Raw genomic sequence first — 14,940 nt, 5'->3', positions numbered from 1 at the left:
CTAGAGCAAAGTGTTCCTGAAGCAGAAGAGATGTACCAGAAGTGTGACTGCGTAACAACAACACAAGTAACAATAATTATACGCAAATGTACCCAGTGTCATGCTTCCACATTCCAGAGTAACATTTTCATTCTAAGAACCATAATTTTATACTAAAATCAGATTACTCAACAGCACAAGCAGGAAAATATGCAGACAAATCTTGAGGTTAATTGAGTGTAAAGATTTATGAAGAAAGTAGCTAAGGTGAGTGGGAAATATGATGACAAATATAATTCAATTTCAGTAACTGTAAAGCCATTTTCACTTAAAAACAATGGAACAACTTATGCATTTTCTAGGGGTCTTAATTAATGTATGGAAATGATCCAGGAATCATTTTGACAGTAAAACCCCAACTTCTGTTTAATAATGTATGATAGTGAAAAAGAATATACAAAACATAAGGAACAGGATGAATAATAGAGAAAACTATTATTACACAGATCTTCTGAAATATGCAATATTAGTCATTTTAGCCAAAAAGGATGCTTTAGACTTTCTATGTCATAGGAAAAAAAGCTTAATAAAAGTAGAACTGTCTACCAAAGAAAGAAGAGAAAAATAAGGATGTGTAGTAAACACATGAAATAATGAAGGGTACTGCAAAAATAGATGAGGATGATACATTTTTTTTTCCCTAGAAGAAAAATAAGGCATATTCAGTGGACTTAAAAGCAACATTTTCAAAACTGAAAAAGGAAGTTTTTCACACAGTACATAATTAGCAATTACAATGAATTGCAAAAAGTAAGCAAGAGTTAAAAAAAATGGAAATTTATAGGATTAGCAAAAGTATTCAAATAGTGAGTGTGTACAGCATTGTTGTGAGATATATACAACCGCACATTTGAAGCCCCTACTTATTAGGAATGATGGGAAAAAATTTAGGCGGGACAGATAAACTCTCATTTGTGCACTGCACATTTCTAGCAACCACATTTGAAAGTATTTGTGCCAGCCACTGCTGCAAACACACCACTGAACCAGCTGGATTACAAATCTGGTCCATGATAGTGGATCCTATGTCCCTAAGGTTGGAAAGTAGCATTTATTGGGAAGTGAATAATGGAGCCAGAACTACAACTGGAATTGCTTACTGTAGAGGAATAAACACCAGCAAGCCTCATTTTATTAAGTAGCTGAAGCAGCAGCCATTCATCCTGTCATTTTGGAACTGACCCTGCCCTATTTCTTTATTTTTGCCAATTTGATATCTGTTTCCATGGAAACAGAAGTAGAACTAGCCACCAGCTGAGTCAATCTCAGCTGCTGGCTCCCAGTCCTCACGTTTTGTTCCGTTTCCTTGGAAACTGATGTCAAATCAGAAAGACAAGTAAAACAGCTTTTGCTTTTTAATATTTACTCTTTCTTTGGACGTGCTCTAGATCCTCTGGGCCTGCGGAAGGTTTACAGCTGAATTCCATGGCCATTCATTTTTGTCCTCTCTGGCATGGCTGCCAGCCACCAGTGGGCCCCAGCAGATGCAAGTTAGAGTTCTCAGTTTCAGCTACTGCTGGCGGGCCGCCTGCTGTGAGCTACAATGGTAGGGTTTGAAAGCAGGCTACAGATTTAGGAGACATTTGGCTCCCACTGTCTGTAATATTTCAAACTGGAAGGGAAGAAATTAAATTTATTTAAAAAATAGTAGGGGAAACAGATGGGCGTAATGATATTTAGAGAACAAATTGACTAACGAGCTCTGACCTGCATTAGGCTGAACACCCCCAGAAACTACTTCAGCCAATTATATACTTCATTTCATAATGTACATTTGACAAAGTTCTCTCTAATCCAGCTGTTAGCTGACTGAATAGCCCAATAGCACAATGTAAACAACACCCCTAAACACATCTGTTTATGAATATGTACATATGTGGAAAGAGAAAAGACCATGATCTGATTGTCTCAAATCAGTGAAGAATCTGCATAATTCTACTTGACTACATAAATTAGAACCAGATATCTTTACCAATACTCCCACGTTTTCCTCTTGTGTATACAGACACACACATGCTCTCCTCTGTATATACTTTCAGGGCAGAGTATTTTCCAGTTCTTTCAGTAGCAGTGCTCATGACTGAAGACAATTATTAAAAGGAAAAAAAGAGATCATAAAGAAATGCAAAAATAATTAAAAATAATCTTAAAGGATATGAAAAAAATAGAAAAGCATTCAGGTTACTAATCTAGGACTTAAGTACAACTTTGTATGAAAATGGTATTTGATATACGTCTGTGTAGTTGAATCCCAATTTTCACATATATTTTTTTTTGTTTGTTTAGAAGCACACAAGCAAATTAATTCCACAGGACAAAAGACTGTCCTAAAGAAAGTTTTTATATTTGGTGGTCTCTGCTCTTAGTTAAATGGTCTATTAGCATACATCGTCATGCTCTCCTTAAACATGCTTTTACCCTTTCTTTCCTTTCACACCTAGTGTAGGAACTCCTTTTTGAGTTTCCTTTACATCACATCTTAGTTACGTCCACACAACTCTCACTGAGAAGCAGCCTAGCATTACTACCTTGAATAACTTCTAGAATCGTATATTTAGTTGAATTCCCCTACAGTTCAAATAATATTTTTGGAATGTTCTTTTCTTCAGGTACTATACTTGGAGAAATCTCACAGAAAAGACTACAACACTCAGGCACATTTATTCCTCCAGTCTAGTTGCACTTGTATCCATCTATCAAGAAAATACCCAACAACATCTTTGTGCACCTGCAGAACTGTCAGTCAGCTAACATTGTGATTTTGTTCTGGATTAGTTATTTGAAAGAAAACTGCAGGCAATATTAGTTGTTTTAAGTCAAGCTTATTCTGTATGAGTCAGAAATGTAGAATGAACTGAATTTACCTAATCTGAATGTGTGTTTCCTCTATCTGAACTTTAAATCAAAATCTAAAATGTCATCTTCCACTATATCAGTAAGACTTTGCATAGCAAATGAGATGATAATCTCTAGGTTTGCTGCTGAAGTTATAATCAGAAAAGGCTATTTTGCCTTATGAGCTTAACTCTCAGAAGCACAGGTTTGGGCAGTGGTAACTTCTCTAATGAAGCATCAGCCATGCTACTTCATGTCAAAAGCACATATGGCACTTGCTGCAACTGATGGATAAGTCCTGACAAACCAATGCTAACTGGTTTAAGGGCATGAAAAGGTTCTTCGAAAAGACATACTAGGTGTGGTGGATTGACACCAGCTAGCAACCAAGCACCCACGCATCCACTCCCAATCCTAGTGGGACAGGAGAGAAAACAGGAAGAGCAAAAGCAAGAAAACACATGAATAAAAATAGAGGCAGTTTAGTAAATGAAGAAAAGAAGGAAAACAAACAAACAAGAAAAATAGTGATACAAAGGCAATCTCCCATCTCCTCCCACAAGAAGACCAATGCATAGCTAGTCTCTGAGCAATGACTCTTTGGAATACAACCCCTGCACCCCTTCTTCCTCTACCCCAACTTCCATTGCTGAGCATGAGTTACTGCTGAGCATGAGTTGCTTGGCATACTGTTGAGCATATGGTGAGGAACATCTCTTTGGCCAATTTGAGTCAGCTGTGCAGGCTGTCCCTTCGCAATCTCTTGCCCAGCCCCCAGCCTACTCACTGTGTGTGCAGAATGGTAAAAAGAAAACTCTGAGGCTGTAAAAGCACTGCCCAGTATTACCCCGAATATTGGTGTGTTATCACCACTATTAGCCACAAGTCCAAAACACAGCACTTCTATGAAGAATGTTAACTTCATCCCAGACAGACCCAGCACACAAGATCACACAGAAAATATTTTCTCTGCTGTGTTCTATGACTCTTTCCAAATACTCCCTAGCATGTCCTAGCACTATATGCTTTGATTGCTACTCTGCATATTTTCATGGGACTTTATAACACCAGCGCCTTGTTCCCACATAGCACTGAAGAACTCAGAATGTAATATTTTTTATCCAAACTCAGGACTATTTTACTTCATATGCATCACCTAAAGGCTCACTACATATATTTTTTTCTACTATTTTAATATTCAAAACCAAAGTTTTGCAATGCCCCTCCAGAATTCTTCACAATTAACCCACATTTTTACTATCTGGAATACTTTACTATTACCACTAACATTTTGTCAGCTCATCATTCTCTTTCTCTTCCACTGGAGAACACAAGTCCCAGCCCAGATCCCTGAAGAACTCTACCAGCTATGTCACTTCTTTCTCAAATACAACTTTTAGTAATTCCTTAGCTCTGTTTCCTTGTTGGAATGGATAAAGTTTTATACCCATTTGAGGGTTTCTATTTTTCCATGGCTAGTTAATGGCTCTCCATGAAAGCCTTTGATGAAAGAAATTGTCAAGTCCTTTCTGGAGACCTAGCAGGCTGTCATTTTCTGTTCACATGCTTGCTGGCTTCTTCAAAAGACTTCACTGAGGTTTTGAATCATATGTCCCTCCACAAGTGCCATGTCAACTCTTCTTCAGTGTAGCATATTTATCTCTAATTCCACTCTTGATTACAATTTTTATCAATTGGCCTGCTATGGGCATTAGCTTAAAACTTTGAGGTTTCTATTCTACCTTGAAAACATGACAAGACATTTGCAACTTTTCTTTCAGATATCAAAGCAGTTCTGAGCTAATAATTATGTATGGCTGCCAGTAGTTTCACTACTACTTCCCTGAATTGCTTTAAAAAGCTTGGGAGAATATAATCTGGTTCTAGTGATTTATTTGTGAATAGTTTGTCTATTCCTACCAGAAACTCCAGTCCCTCTTCAGTGAGTTCATCACAAGGGTTCTAGCATAGGAGTCTCCACAAGCTCTTCAACAAATACTTTTGCTGAAAAAAGCAGCAAAACAGTCATTTAATCATTCTATATGGCCTGTTTTCTGCAAGTAATGCTATTATATTCTGATCAAATATTATCCCTAAAGATTCTCTGGCAAGCTTACTGCTCCCAATATGTAGAGAAAGATTTATTATTCATTTTTGTGCCTTTTGCAGGTTGGTTTTAGCCTGCTTTATTGTGTTCTACATTTAACCTACCAGAATTTATGATCCTTTCTATTTTCCTCATTTGGATACAACTTTGTTTTTTTGAAGGATGTCTTCCTGCTGTTTAGTCATGCTGAGTTTCTTCTTTTTCAAGTCTTACTTGATGTGTGGCATGCATTTACTCTGTATCTCCAGTATGATATTCTTAATAATGTCTAGGCCACCTGCAAAGATTTAACTCTCTAGGGTGTCCTCTTTAGTGTCTCTTTAAGAGGCTTCATCAGTTTTATGTTGTTCCCCTTTCTGAAGTTGAGTACCACTCTGCTGATTTTTTTTTGGCTGTTGTTGCTTCTTCAAAGCTATTGAAGCTAAGCAGGCTTTATTTGTAGCTACAGAATAGCCCTTCAAATATCAACACTTCACAACAGATTCTGTATGCTATTCAGAATGAAATCAAGGGTTAATTCTCTCTTCATGGGTACTCCAATTTGTTGAAGTGTGAAGCAGTCACTGCTCCTAAATAAGTTAGTCTGAGTAGCACATTCTGATGTGACACTTGTCCAGTTTACATACGCATTTTTTTGCTCTTGCAATATTTTTGATTCCCTCGGTATATCAATCAAAGCTGATCTTATGACTTAGTGGTTAGCAGCATGTGGTTGATAACATAGTTAAACATTTGAAAGGTATAGGAATTCCACCTCACTCGCTAATTGATTAACCTGATCTGATTTTACTCCAAGTTTTATTTAACAGACAACACTACTCTGCCACTGCCATGGCCTACTCAATCTTTCCTGCTTATTGATATTTTTATTATAGTAATGTCCTTATATAAAGTTAGACATTCTCAGTTGGGCATTCTTAGTTTCCACATTTTATCTCTATATCAATGCTAGAAGCCCATACTGAATGTGTCTCATTGATCTGGTTTTCTCGTCTGTATCTTCTAAAAGGGCACTTTTTTTTTTTTCTCTGTTGCTTGTTTATTACCATAACAGGACAATTCAGTGCGAAACCTTAAATACTTGAAACATTCCAGAAGATATCAGAATGAATTTTTAAATATTTTAAAATATTTTTATATTTTAAATATAAAAATATATGTAAAAATATAAAAACATAAATATTGTTATATTTGTAAATATTGACAGTGTTGTCATATGGTTGCATAAGAAGAAATATCTCATGATAACTATACAACTAGTACTAAGCTACCAAGGAATGCAAATATTGCTATAAACAGATAAACAGACTTTAAAATTTTGCAAGAAATGTTGCCATCTTTTCTTGAGTCTAACACTAACACCTTTTTACCCATAGGAACTATAAAATCTCATCTATCTCCCCTAGTACACAAGTTTGTGTTTGTGAAATGTTATTACTGGTTACCTTCTAAGGCCACAGTCATTCAGTTTGTGCCAGTGTTACAGATATTTGTGCTGGGAGAAGACAGGCCAGTTGCAAAAGCTCAAGCTAAACTGTAGAATTACTATAGCATTATGTTATGAGAGAGAAGTGTGTGTGATTGCATGTCTACACAAAGACTTACTGAACTGTATTAAGCATATAATTGGATTATGACACGGCTGTTGCACAGGGAGAAGTGATTCTACTTTGTAAAAGATTTTGTGATTTCAGACTTGTGGTTTCATTCCACAGCAGGTGTATCCATGAGCAACTGAAATGAGAGTGAACTGGTTTCCTATGTATTTTTAACTTTTGACTATATTCTCCAAGTCTAACTAAATATGAAGAGCCCCTGCAGCAAGGTATTTATGATGTTTGTCTTTGGAAAGAGGAGTAAACTCTCACTGAAACCCTCCTCTTAGTGGAGATGCTACCAGAACCTCTCCTCCATTCAGCTGACTGTTTTCATGAAATCTGTAGCAATGCTAAGGCCTTAAGAGCTGTACCAACTCTATCAAATTTATCTGAAATTGGTTGCTTCTAAATTTATTAGGCAATAGGAATAAACAGGTACACACAGAGTACCCTTGCATACAGACATTGCTTTCTTAAGAAACCAGGAAAAATCCAAGATGCTTTGAAGAAGGAAGTAGACCCCTGCCAGTGGGGCAAAACTTCCACAGCCAGCCGCATACATAGAAGAACTGGAATTCCTGGTGGCTTTCAAGCCCAAGAACGTGGCAGGTGAGACAAGGAAGAAAGCCTTCTAGTTCATACTCCTGGAGTAAGTTGGTCTGACAGAAACAGTCAAAATCAGATCTTAACTTTGGAAGCAATTCCAAATTCCAAATTCTGCCTAGGAAGAAACTAATGAGAAAAATGGCTGTTGATCTCTTCAGTGGTCTGTAACATCAGCAAAAGAAAAAGTATTACAGAGGATGCAACAAGAAGTCTTACGAGGAGTGGCTGAGGGAGCTGGGGTTGTTTAGCCTGGAGAAGAGGAGGCTCAGGGGCAACCTTATCACTCTCTATAGGTACCTTAAAGGAGGCTGTAGCGAGGTGAGGATTGGTCTATTCTCCCATGTGCCTGGTGATAGGACGAGGGGGAATGGGCTAAAGTTGCGCCAGGGCAGGTTTAGGTTGGATATTAGGAAAAACTTCTTTACTGAAAGGGTTGGTAGGCATTGGAATGGGCTGCCCAGGGAAGTGGTTGAGTCACCATCCCTGGAGGTCTTTAAAAGACATTTAGATGTAGAGCTTAGTGATATGGTTTAGTGGAGGACTTAGTGTTAGGTCAGAGGTTGGACTAGGTGATCTTGAAGGTCTCTTTCAACCTAGATGATTCTGTGTGTGTGATTCTGTGTGAAGAAAAACAGATGAATAGAAGTAGCATTATAATTTTTCTCAATGCTGTTTGAAAATGAGAAGCATTTTGTGTTAGAAAATGCTTTTGCAATATGTGAGAATCAAGCCTACAGTACTCTATACAAAGAGTATGTAGGAGGAACCTTACAGTTCTTCTGTAGGAGATCGGAGTACAGCTACAGAACTTTTAAACCTGTCTCTGCCTTTATCCATAGCCTGTTTGTTTTTATACAATAATTTTGTTGTCTATATATCAGATACCGAATAACTGTCCTACTAATGGTTGGAGGGACTGGATGCTTAGGACTCGGTCATTGTAACTGTTAACTTGGTCTCTTTTGTAGATGTGCATTTCACAAGGAAAACAGATGTTCAGGGTCAGGATTGCAGAGACCAATCTGAAAGATGACAGACCAAACATCCCAGTTGTTTTCTTGCCTCTATCAGGGGCATAGAGCCTTCATTCCAACAGAAGTCCTTTCACTTTCCTTTGTATTTTTAGATATAGACTGCCTATCCTCAGCTTTAAGACCAGGATAGATTGACTTTACAAATTAAACATTTTGTGAGTAATTCCAAACAACAAATGATACAGTTTTTAGGTTCCTCATTTTGGTTATTTTGACTGACATGGTTATGAAGACACAATTAATAGAAGACCACCTGAAAGTCAAATTTTCACAGGCCAAATTCAGAACTTTCACATAGGGAGCCGATGAGTATTCATAGTTAAAACCTCTCTCAAAGTACATGGATGCACAGAAATGGGTGATAACTAAAATAAGTGATAGCATTCAGATCTTTGGAGCCTACGTTTTGTTTAGCGTCTATCACTTGGATCTACTTTAACTGAGAAAAAGTGCTCAATTAAAATTATTTGTTAGAAGCATGTGGGACAAGAAATATATGTGACATATTTTCATTCCAGAAGTAAAACAGGAATACTACTAGAATAGTGTGTACTCTGTGACAGGTATTTTCCAAACACAAAACCCAATACCTGCTGAGGTAAGCTCAACTAAAGAATTCACCACAGAATCTATTAAAAAAAAAAAAAAAGTGAATACAATTTTTTTTTTTTTTTACACTAAGGAGTTTCTGGGATCTGAATAGGCTAGCTTCAGGAAAGCAAATTGCAGTTCACCTAATTGCTTATATAAGATAAAAAAAAAAAAAGTACAATATTATAATTTGCTTCGTAAAATTTTTATTTTCTTACCTCCCCAAGTCCATTACCCTAAGAAAACATTCTGACTAATTTACATAGCAAACAACTCTAACACTAAGTTTTGGTCAATTCCATGCTGAGTATTCAAAATATTGTATGTTTTTATGTATGCATTCAGTGAATGTGAGTTTTTAAAATTTTGAATGGGCTTACACAGTTCCCAGGGAGTTCCAGTTCTAATAAAAAGTTCAGGCAACTAGTGTGCAGTCCTGTGGTCTAGACAGCACCAAACGTGGAGAAAACACACCATGTTTTTAGCACTATACAATTCACATTCAGATGTAAACTGTAATCTTTGAAACTGCAATTAACATTATTTTTCAAATGTATTTATGGTTTGATAACTTCACAGTTGCTGCAGCTGTCTATGAAAATTTCAATCTAGTGATTCTGCTAAGGTCAGATATCAAGTCCATCAGTTTTGTCTTCTCTCTGTTCAGAGGAAAAAATTCTAACCCACCAACGCACTGAAATGAGCATTATTTCAGTTGGATTTTGTGATTACTCGTAATATTATGTTTAGTTTTATATGGGCAGTGAAACAGTTAACAACACTGACAATTGAAATTTCATCAATTGCAATGCAGTTGGAGGTAATGAAGTAAACAGGGTTATTGGCAGAGCTTGAAACAAGCTCTGCAAATGTAGGGCAGAAGTGTCTGCACAAGACAAATTTCAGTTATGTTTTCCATTTTTATTGACAATCAGAATGACTGGGGAGTCTTCAAAAACAAGTTCAAACTCTAGGGAATGATTGTGAAAGCTGTTTTCAGACTACAAAATGGTTTCTTGAAAGGCTTCCCTTGCAGTTTAGGAGACATAATTCCAAAAGTTATATTCCAATAAAAAGTAAAATCTCCTAATAAAATTCCAGAACTACAATGCAAAGTAGGAACAAAGGAAAACCAATGGAACAAAGTATCATACTTCCAAACATTAACATCACAAGAGAAAAAAAAATATATTTTTTTCTCACTGCTGTCAAGTATTGGAGAATAGAATATCACTCCTAGATTATCCTCATATAATCTACTTTTCAGATGTCGCCAGTTTCCATGTTGGAGGTTATAAACTCTCAAACTCTGCCAATCTGCATAGAGATAGAATGCATTTTTAATTCTTTTTTTTTTTTTTTTTCTGGTTCTGTATTGTTACTGCCATGTTTCTTGCTGACAAATCCTCCATGTCCAGAAATTCAATTATTTTCTATTCTATTCTATTCTATTCTATTCTATTCTATTCTGTTCTGTTCTGTTCTGTTCCGTTCCATTCCATTCTGTTCCATTCTGTTCCATTCTAAACCTTTACTAGAAACTTACCAGAATGCTGGAAAATGTGTACAGGTGGCATTAAGCTATTTACTCCTTCCTAACAAAATCTCTAGCATGACCTTTCTGGGAATGACATTAAAATAGGAACAATCAGTATGTGTGTTTGCACATGCTATTACTGAAAATAAATATAGCAGTAGGAAACATAAATCCTGAGCACCTCCACAAAGAATGCCATCTAAGCAGTGACCTCTCCTTCACTTATCTTGTACGAGCTCTTACTGAAATCTGCTAATGGGTTCTGATAATCTATTATTTATTGCAACAGACTCTAATAGAGAGTCTTAGCAGAGAAGTCTCCTGTGCTTACAACACTTTCATATAAAATCTCTCAGAAGTGCAAAGAAATGTGGCACCTTCAACTACAGATAGGATTTCTTTTGGTTTGCATTTGTTCCATTTCTATGTACTTTTAAAAACTGAACTTTTCTTCCCCTCAAAGATGCAACTTGACCTGCTTTCATATAAACTAATGTATATAGCCAGGTCCTACAGAAAGCTGTAGATACGCAACCGTGAGTATTAGTTGGGCATGAGGACATACCTCCATGTTATACTTTTCCACTGTCCTTCTCAAAGGATCCACAACCTGCCAGCAAATCAGGATGCAAAGATCAATCAGTAGCATCCCTCCAACTATCACCAGTAGCTTCTGGTCTTTAATGATCTGGAGAGACAAAAAAAAAAAAAAAAAAAAAAGGAGAAAAAAAAAAGGAAATTCCCATGAGCCATAGATAGATCCCTGTACAGCTTTACTCCTATATAGGGAGAAAAACACAAGTTGCTAATAAAAAAGTATTTTAACAATGAATGGAGAAAAATTTCAGAAATATCAAAAGATGAAAGCAAGAAGACAATTATTTTAGTTTTTTTCATGGCTGTTAGAAATAACAAAAGTACATTCAGACTTCTAAAGAGAAACTAAAAGTTTTCTTAAATATTAATATTGAAGTCCAGGGTTAATATTAACTCTTAGAAAAAAAAAAAAAAGTATATTTTAGAGATCCACTATTATGTTTATTTATGCAATGTGGAAAAACGTTTGTGACATCTCTCAGAACACCAGGAGTTGAGCAGGAACTTAGCCTTCACAAAGATTTACAGTGTTCACTTTTTCATAGCCTTCTTGGATCTGGAAAACATGTTTGCAAGATATTTAAAGATACGTTGGTTTTGGAGGTGTGGGTTTTTCTCTATGTATATAATTCTTTCCTCTTTTATCTAGGGAGTGGAAAAGGATGATGTATTTTTTCTATATTACAATAGCGAGAGGCTTTTATGCAGATACTACTTAAAACATGTTTTTAATTTTGCATGAATTTTAGATTCAATAAGAAAAAAAAATGCTAATAAGAACAAGCCAAACTATATATTACAGTCTTGTATAGCTGTATGCAATCCCTATATTATTTCTACTCTTTCACAAATAGCAACAGAGATAAAATACACTATAAGTGCATTACTTCATTTGCAAAGTTGTAAGCATGTTCAAAATACCAGGCTTAAATGAACTTTATGTCAGTCTTCTTGTGCTTATGTTTCTGTTTTTTAAATGAACGTGTTAAATGAACGTTTTAAATGAACGTTCCTAATGAACACTCATCCAATATTCAAAAGATATTACCAAATTGTTTTAACATGAACAAATCCACATACTTTTCTGTACTTTTCTTTCTTAGAAAGAGTTGGTTTAATCTGAATGAAATATTCAAAAATATTAAGTCTGAGAGGCTTAAAAAAATGTGATTATTTTAGTCCAATTTGATAAACTTGTTAAGATTTTTAAAATGCTTTACAAAGCCAGAAGTGTCAGCTAATCTTAATATAGGTAAGGCTGCTATTCCTGCCTAGAATAAAACTGTATTTGCATTGAACTCCTATCAAGCTTAAGGAAAGAATAAAAATAAATATAATTTGAAATAATGTAAGAGGAACTTTAAAAGTTTGTTTTTCATATTATATAGTGAGATGCATTCTTGATTTTGAAAGAAGTTTCTGCAGTACTGTACACCACTCTATTAAACTGCTAGTTTATTTTGTAAAACATTTGGGGTAAATCCAGTGTAAAAATAAGGCTGGCAATCAGAATGATTTAAAGGACTTGAGGCATTATTTTCATTTTGTGAGACCAGGTATTTAAATCCATGTAGCCAACATCATCAGAAAGGACCAGAAAACAATACTTTTCAATATGTTTGCACAGGTAATGAAGCAGCATGTCCATCATGCTGCCCTCATCAGAGAGGGAGGGTGAAGGGAAAAGATGCAGCTTTCATTGTGTTTTGTCTCACTGCTGAACAGTTTGGTAAAGAGAACTTTGCAAGGGAAAGGTGTCTCGGTGGGGAGGTGGCTAGGAGGTTGTTGCAATGTATTTTCTCATTAAACTAAAAGGAAAGCAGGTATTAAAACAAGATTCTCTGTATCTGGTCTTCTTTGGGAAACCACAACTATGCCTAACCTTTAAGTTGTTTACAAAGTTACAATCAAAGCTGAAAAAAGGCTGTTAATCACTGAGATTACCCTCTGTAAAAAATTCCCATTCATTGTTCATCTTTTATCCAATGCCTCTAAACAGGACTTAGGTGAAATATACCTAAGTGCTGCTCCTGGTAAGAGCAGAGACATAAGTTAGAAAACCACAGGAAGTCATTTCCTAATAGAATTTGGATTTAGATGAGATTTGGGCACTTCTGTCCATATCTGTGATCCTGAAAACAGCTTTCTAATAAAGTTAGAAGTGTTTTTTACCAGACAAGCTGTCCAGTAGAAAGTACCATAGAAGGCCTATGAGCAGGAGAAGCCAGTCCTCCCTCAGCCACTACTCCATCAGGGTCCCTTTGGGAGTGTGCTCTCTATCCCCAGTCCCTTCCCAGTCATCTCTGGAACCTTCGGTGCTTTTGTTGGGACACAATACTTTGCTGGATTCAAAGGAGTGCTGGAGATGGTCCTTCCTATGTTCTTGCCCAGAAATCAGGGTAAGTATTAACTCTCAGGCTATGATTTGCAAAGGAACCCGTATTATAGACAGAGAGAGAGGCAGCCCATTGTCCTCCACTGGATAGATTTTAAGAGACAATCACTTTGAAAGCAAGAATGTGCCATTCACAGGAGGAGTCATTCGTTGCATCTAAAGCCTTTCCCTCCACCTGCCCTAAGATCCAGTGGACTGTACAATTCAAGAATTACCCCTCACAGTCTCACTGTTTGCTAACTCACCAAGCCAAGTGCATCGAATCTTACGTACTCTTGTGAGCAACATGAAAGGATTATAAAATCATAATCTCTTTTCAAATTGCACTCAGAGGGTCATATTATACCAACTAGAAGTTAACTAACATAGCAGCTACCCTTGATTCATACAGAATCCATGCATAATTCACCCATTTTACAGTATTTTATATTTTTCCTAGGATCTTGGTCTCATTGAGGATCTGTTCAGAAAATATACATGCAAATATATTTGTGTGTATATACATATATGGAAGATTTTCACATTTATCAGAAACATTATTCTTTAAGAATTAACATTCTAATTAAGGTATTTCTTACTTTTGGGTAATGCTATTTTTCCATTATAATGAACAGATAGACTCTAAAGAACTTCATTACGTGTTTCTGAAACATCTGAAAAATATCACATAGGAATTCTTGTTCTACAAACTTTCCAATGTACCAGATTTTAAAATTGCTTTTCCTCACTCTTAAATGGCTAGCTCTTAAATTGGTAGGTCTTTCTCTTTTCCTCACTCTTAAATTGGTAGGTCTTTCTTTGTAATTGATGGTATTTATTTTATTGAAGTTGGCTGTTTAACCATTAGGTGTCTGGCCTTGTCTTCCAAAGGAGAATCCAGCCCACCTACCTCAGGTACAATTTCAGATCAGAGAAATGAGTGCTCTGAAATGTGTCCCTTCCTTTCTACTCATCCCTTGCCACAAGTGTGTGAAGACCATTAACTTCAGCTAAAGATATACATTTGAGAAACTTAAGCTATTTGGAAAGAATCTGCCAGAAATGTTTCCCTCTGCTCTACTGACCCAGAGAAGCCCCTTGTAAACAAACAAAGAAACAAAACAAAAACAAAACAAAACAAAACAAAAAACATAAAAACATAAGCAAAACCAAAATCAGTAATGACACCTTATATTTCCAATTAAAATAGTGAACATTTCTATTGGGACAACTAGAACAGGTAAAAAAAGAGGTATCTAACCCACTGCCTTCCCAATTTATACTGACTATATTGATATTGAAACTAGTGTTGCATCAAATGCAGATTTACCAAGACCTAACAATGCTAATCAAAGTAGTACATCAATACCAGAAGCAAAAGAATGGAAGGAGACTATTAAAATCAGCAATACTGATAAACCAGTGATAAGCATGGTCAAAAGGAATTGCTATATCTGACATTATCACTTTCTATTCAGGATCATATTGCTAAGCGCCCTTTCTTGATCATGCTCATCTTTTATTTGCATCTGACCTCACACTACTGCAGATCTGATAATTCTTAGCCTTCTTATTTTCTCTCTTTTTCTTTTTTTTTTTTTTCCAGATAATATTTCCTTGTT

The 14,940-nt window shown here is 36.1% G+C and overlaps 1 protein-coding gene across 1 annotated transcript in view; it reads right to left on the bottom strand.

The window, feature by feature from the left end:
• Nucleotides 1-14,940, bottom strand: part of GABBR2 (gamma-aminobutyric acid type B receptor subunit 2) — a 473,013-nt gene that overhangs the window by 122,766 nt on the left and 335,307 nt on the right. The window contains 1 exon segment of the mRNA XM_035550670.1: nucleotides 10,913-11,035. Coding sequence (XP_035406563.1) covers nucleotides 10,913-11,035 — 123 coding nt within the window.

The sequence above is a fragment of the Cygnus atratus genome, chromosome 2 (genome assembly GCF_013377495.2).
Source record: "Cygnus atratus isolate AKBS03 ecotype Queensland, Australia chromosome 2, CAtr_DNAZoo_HiC_assembly, whole genome shotgun sequence".
NCBI classification, from domain to species: domain Eukaryota; kingdom Metazoa; phylum Chordata; class Aves; order Anseriformes; family Anatidae; genus Cygnus; species Cygnus atratus.
Note: the sequence above shows the minus strand (reverse complement) of the source record. Positions and strands in the feature narration are given on the sequence as shown.